The sequence below is a fragment of the Rhagoletis zephyria genome, unplaced genomic scaffold (genome assembly GCF_001687245.7).
Source record: "Rhagoletis zephyria isolate East Lansing unplaced genomic scaffold, Rhagoletis_zephyria_1.1 Rzeph_scaffold_00368, whole genome shotgun sequence".
In the NCBI taxonomy this organism is placed as follows: Eukaryota; Metazoa; Arthropoda; class Insecta; order Diptera; family Tephritidae; genus Rhagoletis; species Rhagoletis zephyria.
In genome coordinates this window covers 102,441-110,925 of record NW_016157452.1, presented here as the reverse complement: position 1 = coordinate 110,925, position 8,485 = coordinate 102,441, and the positions used below count along the sequence as shown (strand labels likewise).

General features: G+C 35.3%; 2 protein-coding genes across 2 annotated transcripts in view; one reads left to right on the top strand and one right to left on the bottom strand.

Annotated features, from left to right (window-relative positions):
- Positions 1–7,956, top strand: part of PHDP (Putative homeodomain protein) — a 14,465-nt gene extending 6,509 nt beyond the window's left edge. Inside the window, exons 2-3 of the mRNA XM_017611047.1 lie at positions 2,579–2,769; positions 7,618–7,956. Of these exons, the coding sequence (XP_017466536.1) occupies positions 2,579–2,769; positions 7,618–7,815 (389 nt within the window). The 3' untranslated portion in view covers positions 7,816–7,956. The remainder of the gene's footprint in view (positions 1–2,578; positions 2,770–7,617) is intronic.
- The window catches only part of LOC108359260 (nuclear pore complex protein Nup214-like), a 49,459-nt gene that overhangs the window by 18,130 nt on the left and 22,844 nt on the right, over positions 1–8,485 (bottom strand). The gene's annotated exons all lie outside the window — the stretch shown is intronic.

The window sequence follows — 8,485 nt, the reverse complement described above, 5'->3', positions numbered from 1 at the left end:
ATGGTAATATGTAGTACTAGGTTCCAGCATAAGAACATCCACCAAGCTACATGGCTGTCTTCAGATCGAACAACAAGAAACCAAATCGATCATATTGTGATAGACGGAAGAAATGCTGCAAGCGTTTTAGACGTACAAACGTACACTCCGAGGGCCAAACATCAACTCGGGCCACTATCTTGTTGTAGCCAAGACACGCACCCGCCTCTGTGCAGCAAAAAAAGTGCGCCCAACAATGCAAGGAAAGTTTAACGTCGAAAAGCTGCAATCACAACAGACGACCAATTTATTCGCCACTCGACTCACATACCTGCTCTTTGAGAGCACTCTTCAACAATCCGACATACGCGAGCAGTGGAACTACATTTCCCGATCATTAAGTACCGCCGCCGAAGAAGTAATTGGATTTCAGCGAGCCCGAATGAACAACTGGTACGATGAGGAATGTCAAGAATCCGCAAAGAAAAAAGACGCCGCCTATAGGTCAACGCTGTGATCAGGCGCATCGCGAGCCATTTGGGACCGTTATAGGGAACTACAGAAGGAAGCGAGACGTATTTGCCGCAATAAGAAGAGAGAGGCCGAAATACGTGCGTGCGAAGAGCTTGAGATGCTGGCCGACAGGAAGAACGCCCGAAAATTCTACCAGAGGGTTAGGCGACTTACGGAAGGTTTCAAGACCGGGGCGAACTCCTGTAAGAACAACAATGGCGACCTAGTGACCGATTCCAGAATGTACTTAAAATGTGGAGGGAAAACTTGTACAGCCTACTAAATGGTAGCAGCGCTGAAAGTATTGACGAAGACGAATCCGAGTCCCCAGTCGATGATGATCGAGTAGATGTCCCACCCCTGACTATGACGAGGTACGAATAGCGATTACGCGGCTGAAAAACAACAAAGCTGCTGGAGCTGACGGCCTGCCAGCCGAGCTATTCAAGTACGGCGGCGAGGAGCTGATGAGGTGCATGCATCAGCTCATATGTAGAATATGGTCAAATGAACGCATGCCGGACGACTGGAATTTAAGTGTGCTCTGCCCAATCCACAAGAAAGGCGACCCCGCCATACGCGCCAACTACCGCGGAATTAGCATTCTAAGCATAGGTTACAAGGTCTTATCGAGCGTATTGTGCGAAAGACTGAAGCCCACCGTCAACGAGCTGATTGGACCTTATCAGTGTGGCTTTAGGCCTGGAAAATCCACCATAGATCAGGTATTGCAGGTATTCGCAATACGCCAAATATTGGAAAAGACTAGGATCGACACACACCATCTATTTGTCGATTTCAAAGCCGCTTTCGACAGCACGAAGAGAAGTTGCCTTTATGCCGCGATGTCTGAATTTGGTATCCCCGCGAAACTAATACGGCTGTGTAAAATGACGTTGAGCAATACCACCAGCTCCGTCAGAATAGGNAGCCGCTTTCGACAGCACGAAGAGAAGTTGTCTTTAAGCCGCGATGTCTGAATTTGGTATCCCCGCAAAACTAATACGGCTGTGTAAAATTACGTTGAGCAATACCACCAGATCCGTCAGAGTAGAGAAGGACCTCTCCGAGCCGTTTGATACCAAACGAGGTTTCAGACTAGGGGACTCCCTTTCGCGTGATTTCTTTAATCTGATTTTGGAGAAGATAATAAGAGCCGCAGTATTGAACCGCTCAGGCACAATACTTTACAAGAGCGTACAATTGTTGTTTTGAAAAATTATAAAAATTAAATTGAGCGAAACCAAAGCAAAGGCAAATAAAAGTAAAAAAATCAACATTGAACTGCATCAAAATGAAAATAAGGGATCATGAATTTCGATGTGAAAGAAAACTCTCTGGGAAGACAATACCTGTAATTATTATAAAACGGTATCAAACCTACTTGTGAAACTAACTTTGTCAAAAATTTCATAATATATCTTCCGAAAATACTCTTCAGGTGTGATTAAAACAGGATTTTCAATTGGACTTATTTTTCTTCTAGAAAATTTTCAGGTGGGTAACTAACCACCTTTAACAATTTCAGGTGGGTAGTACTACCCACCATATCCACGTCTTCCGCCGCCCTGCTCATATATACCCCGCGTCAAATTTAGATGCAAGTCTCATAAAATTGCTCAAGAACGCCTTACTTCAGAATTTGGTTGATAAACTCCCCATCTCAGAATTTGATTGAAAAACGCCCTATCTAAGAATTTGGTTGATGAACACCTATCTCAACAAGTGGTTTAAAAACGCGCTATCTAAGCCGTGATAGGGGTTTTGTTAAAGAATGGACTATATTTTTATAAAAAACTGCAATTAAACCAAAGAATTTAAATTTAAATTTTTTAAGTCTTGGCCAAAGTGTAAAACTTGGATTCACACGGCTTTTATTAAAGAATAAATTGTATTTTTATAAAAGAAACTAAAACTAAATTACAAAAAATTAATTGTCATAAGTTCTTAATATGTGGTGCGCTTATAATTTTGACGCAGGATGTACAATTTACAAGAAACCGACAGAAACTGCTGAACTAACGACATTTATTTATTTATTCATATTTTGTATCAAAAGAACACTAAAAAGTTTTGATTCTTTCAGAATGGTCAACGAGTAGCTATAATCCCATCCCATTCTACAAAGATAAACAAAAACAACGACGGGTTCGAACGACATTTACGTCCAAACAACTCAAGGAATTGGAAAAAATTTTTCAAGAGACACATTATCCTGATATTTATACACGCGAGGAGATCGCAATGAAAATAGAGCTTACTGAAGCGCGTGTGCAGGTAGGTTGGAAAACAATTTCTTCTTTTATTCACAAAAAAAAAATACTTAATTTGTTAGATTTTTTTTTTTTTTTTTTGCAAACAGTTTCCTTAATCTAGCCTAAGCCTATGAGTGGCAGTTCAAAGAGAACATCTGTATGTGTGTTTGTTGCTTTGTATACATATTTTCAAGTGTCTAAGTTCAAATCCCAACGGAATTTCGTTATATTTTACTTTGTTTTTTAATTATGAGATGGAATCATTTTTCACTTTTCCAAGCTCACAAATCATCTCTCATTTTCATTTACGAGCTGTCGCGTCTATAAAATGCACGTTAAGTACGAGTGCAGATATATGTATGTACGCACGTTCGTGCATATATATATATATATATGTACATACATATGTACGTGTGTATGTACATATGTATGTATATTGGGAGTCACGTGCCGAGATCTGAAAGCAAGTCACAGCCAATTAAATAGGGGAGTATTGCAGATGAACTAATCCGACAATTGAGAAAATGTTTACTGTAAATAAAATTATTGTTTAAGGGTGAAAAAATGAGAAGAGGTGGTGTAAGTCAATATTTTGTTTTCAATTAAGTTAAGTGCTTGGTCATGCTAAACGTATATATGAGCGTGTAATTATGCCCAAAAATAGTTCATCTACAAGCTATGTGAAAATATTTTGGATACCCGAACTTTTGGTTTTTTTTACACCAGATTCTTTGATTCTTTAGATGAAGAGAATAAAGCTCTCTTAACTATACACATATCTGTGTAATTGCTTGTGCATACTTACAGTATAGGTCATATCATTAGCACCCCCATTTCAAAGTGTTATTGTTTGCCACTGATGTTTATTTATTAGTTTTTAAGAATTTCTAATTAAAATACAGTTCTTTCTATGACTAACCTCAAAGTTTAAAACTTTGCAGAAAACTGAAAAAGAAATCTAAAAATTTTCATCCAATTTTAAAAAATTGTCTGTCGGCCCGTCCGTCCGTCCGTGTATGCGATAATTCGAGCGAAAATTGAGATATCCCAACCAAATTTGGTAAGTAGGTTAACCTTTATCCAGGGTAGGTTGGTACTGAAAATGAGCGAAATCGGACTGTAACTATGCCCACTTCCAATATAACGGTATTTTCGAAAAATTCAAGTACTACGATATTACAGTAAATATTGGATCTACGTTGTTGAAAATTAGTATGCGAAGTGTAATATTGATACAAAATAATATTATTATGAAATTTTTGGAAGATGGGCGTGATCTCTCCCACTTATGATGAAATACTGAATCTCAATAGCTGCTTCCTTAACAAACTCGGTACGAGCCTTGTCTAGGACCTAGCTAAGAAAGCTGTTGAAAATCTTTAAAATCGGCCTAACCCCCACCTCCCATATACTGGTAATTTATAGAAACACGAAAACTGCGATAAATCAGTGACTACTGAAGCTAATTCACTAAAAATCGATGATTGCAATAACCACTCACCAGAAATTTAGATTATTATGAATTTTTGGATAATAGGCGTAGCGCCGCCCACTTATGACCACAAATGTGTATCGCGGTAACCGATTTATCAATTTCTACCAAACCCGGTCCACCCTTGGTACAGAAAAGCAATTACTTGAAAATTATTTAAATCGGACTAAAATTACACCCACTTCCTGTATAACGGTAAATTTCAGACACACGAAAACTCCGATATTTAAATAACTGAGGACGCTAATTTACATTTACATTAAAATTACAATAAATAAGACTGCTATAGACTTTTAAAAATTGGGCGTGGCACCGCCCGCTTTATGACTACAAAGGTATATCTCGCTAACCACTTTATCGATTCTACCAAACTTTGTCCAATTAAATCAGACGCAGCATATTATCGAAAACGTTTGAAATCGGGGTAGACACTCCTTCATATCATGCAAAGGTAGTTTAGAGAAATTTAAAACGACGATATTTGATACCTGCGCCAGGAGTATAAAGTGCGGTTTCACCCGAACGGTATGAAATGACGGTACTATTGATATAACCCATACTGTATGTATGCAATTAGATAAATATAAGCCAACCCGATTTCTTTAATTTGATGCTTGAGAAGAATTTGATGCACATGCCGACGATATCAACATCAATAGTCGGCTGAGGAAATAAATGGCCCTAAAGCTGAATCGTAACTAAAGGAAGTATCGCCTATCATCAAGAGCATTCGAGAACGAGAAATATTTTATAAACAAGAAAAATCTTTTAAAGAAATCTTAGATGCTCTGCTACTAAATGAGTTTGGAAAAAACCTTTGTAAAAAATTACCTTTTTATTATACATACATATGTATATGTATGTATGTATGTAGTACAGTCAAAACGACTCTGACAGTAACGTCAAGAAGTAACCCAAAAATACAGCAAACACATAATTTTGACATTCAGACGGACCGCGGCGAATTCTAGCAATACAAACTTGTATAAATTCGGCTTGGCTACGACTGTTCTGCCTTCTCGGAGTTAGATAGAGAAGCAAAGAGCGTGGGTCTGTGCCATAAGTGCTACTTTGGTCTGAGTACGCAAATGCTCTTGAATTTTTAGAAAGACAGATTCTGCGGAAGGTTCACTACCTTGTTTTGGGAAAATATTATAATATTTTCCATCATTATCACATTACGTATTTACTCTTCCCTTTTAATTCGTAGAGCATTTTCCTTTTCAGTGGCCCTAAGTATAGAATTTTTATGGAACATTTTAACCCTATAACTGCCATTTCCAAAACTGGGTCAAAACCCCCATCCTGGGAGGAGTTATAGGGTTTAAAGTTTCTTTGAAAACATTTTCTGCTAAATTTTATTATAGGTCATCTCAGACAAGGATCATGTAATCCTATGTATGTATTTGAAATAGTTTCACACAAAAAATAATATACTTTAAAATTAGATTTTCGAACAAAAAGTGGAAATTTTAAGCCACCGAGAAAAAGAATTGTGCTGAGGCCGAGCGAAATCCTTTTGGAATAATATTAATGCGTATGGTACTAGCATTTGGGCATAGCTTGGTTGAGTCCAAAAAATGACTATCGCCTGAGATGAAACAAAGTTGACCAAGTTTTCAAGCTGGCGGCTATTATAATCCCGGCGAATCAAATGGCACCAAACTAAATTTTGCTGTACAAAATAGACCAAAGCCTTCAGCTTTCAACTAATTTTATAAATATTTTTTTTTTATGGGTGCTAATCAAAATTCATATTTGTTTATATACAAATTCGATTCTCCTGTTCCTGTAAATAATTGTTAGATATTAAAAACTAGTGGAAACCATTACGGAGTTCCCCCAAAACAGAAACGAAATTCTGTACTAAAAATAATTAGGTATGCATTTTTTTACTAAGAATTCGCGTTGATTTTTAATATATTTTTTTCTAACGCTGCTAGGCATATTCTTCCATATACACTTGTGGTCAGCAGATTCAAGTTGAGTGACATTTTGACCGGTTTCGGCTATTTTTACCTTCCTTTTATTAGCTCGGGATGTAACTATGTAACTATGTAATATTGATGCAGCGATTTCTATTCTCAAGTTACATACTTGATGACAGTACGAATGGCAATTATAATAGGGAGGTTCTAGATTTTTTACCTTCCTTTTATTAGCTCGGGATGTAACTATGTAATATTGATGCGCCTAAAAGATGCAGCGATTTCTATTCTCAAGTTACATACTTGATGACAGTACGAATGGCAATTATAATAGGGAGGTTCTAGTTTTTTAAACTATAATTTTATTCTTTTGTTTATTTAATGTTTATCATTTTTTTATAAAATTGTAGCACACTATATAACCAGAACGACATTAGAAAACCAGCATAACATTTCAAACTTTTCTCTAAATTCAATAAAATAATTTATAAAAGTTCAATAAACTTCAACAATTGCACCCAAATATTTTAAACTTTTATTCAGAATTTTAGTTAAAGCCCAGTAAATTTCAGCAGGTTTAAGTGCAATTTTCAAGACGCCAGAAATTCGTTTAAAAATATTTGTGGCTGACGATGTTGTGCATTTTCTTCCATATAAATTATGCTCGAAAATTTCTTTTATATGAAAGAAAATGCCTAGCACCATCATTGTTTAGGCATCCATACAAAACTAAATAATTAAAAGGCATTAGGTAAAAAATTATTAAAATTATAAATATTAAATAAATAAAAGCAAATAGCCACAACTGGTCAAAATGTCACTTAACCTAATCAGCTGAACACAAGGGTACATACAGTTTGCTCGAAACTTCAGCAAAAACAAATATTAAAAGTCAACGCCAATTCTCACTTACTTGAAACTTGGACTTTATGGCACTAAAATGTTCATTAAATTTTAGTGTCATAAAGTGTATAAACTGCATACCTAAAATATTTTTTGAAATTATGAAAAAAATGCAATTTTGATGAACATTTTTTCATAAACCTAAACTTTTACTTTTCAATTTTTTTTACATTTTGGGGAAACTCTTGAATTGTTTTCAACTGGTTTTTATCATTTAACATTTATTTACAGGAGTAGGGGAATCGATTTTCTTCAAAATTCTAAAAAATTTAATATAAACAGATAAAAATGCAAAAATCGGGACCGACAAGTCAAGTCGCCTCTAAATTAAGCAGATCTTTTTAACCGATCAAGTTTCTGGACTATTTTGTACAGAAAATTCCAGTTTGGCAACAATGTGCGACATTAATAAGATATTAAAAAAATTACCAACATGGAAGTTGTTATTTTTTATATTGACACAAGTATTTCTTTATAATAATTATCGTTAAAACAATCAAATTCACATAAAATCAAAGAATACTTCAGTCATATTTTTCAATTTCAGGTTTGGTTCCAAAACAGACGCGCCAAATTTCGCAAACAAGAACGTCAAGTCAATATTGTTTGCCCCAAAGCATCCGAGATTTCACAAAAGCAATTGCAAAATCCTTTCGAAACGAGTTCTAAATGTCTTTCGCCGTTTATGATGTCGACACTTCTTTCAACGGAATCAACTTCGAAATCTTTACAATTGATTAAATGAAAATAAAAACTAACTAAATTAATTAACTTTTGTAAGCTGACGAGTGCGTAAATACATATAATTTTATATGTGCAATATGTACATATGTAACTATATAGTATTCAGTAAACGAATTGAGACTTTCCACCATAAAAAGCCAAGAGCCTGTAAATCCCATGTATGTATATAATTACACCAGAGACACAAAATAATTATTATCTTAATATTTAAGATCAAAAACGTCGCCTTGTTGTAAAAGAATTTTTTTCGTCTTTGTATAATAATTATTTACGAGAAATATTGTGGGATGATTATTTTCAGATGGAGATTATTCACGCCTTTTCATAATAATTATATGGGATTTTTATTTTTCTCGTCTCTCGGGACGTTTATTTCAAGACGGCAATGATTTACGTTTTCTCTTAATATAATCGGTACATGTACTGCCGATTTCACCAAAATAAACGCAAATATCTGCGAGTTCGATTATTGGAATTTGATTTTCTAACATCTGGCAGCCCCTTTCAATAAACTAAAACCACGTAAAAGCAAAGCCCTTTAATTTGACATCACATTTTTGGAGTTAAATATTTTTTTATTTTAAATCTCCGAACCAAATTAAGAAGTTTCATTCGGTAAAAGTCCCATATAATTATTTGGAGAAGACATGAATCATATTCGTATTGAAATA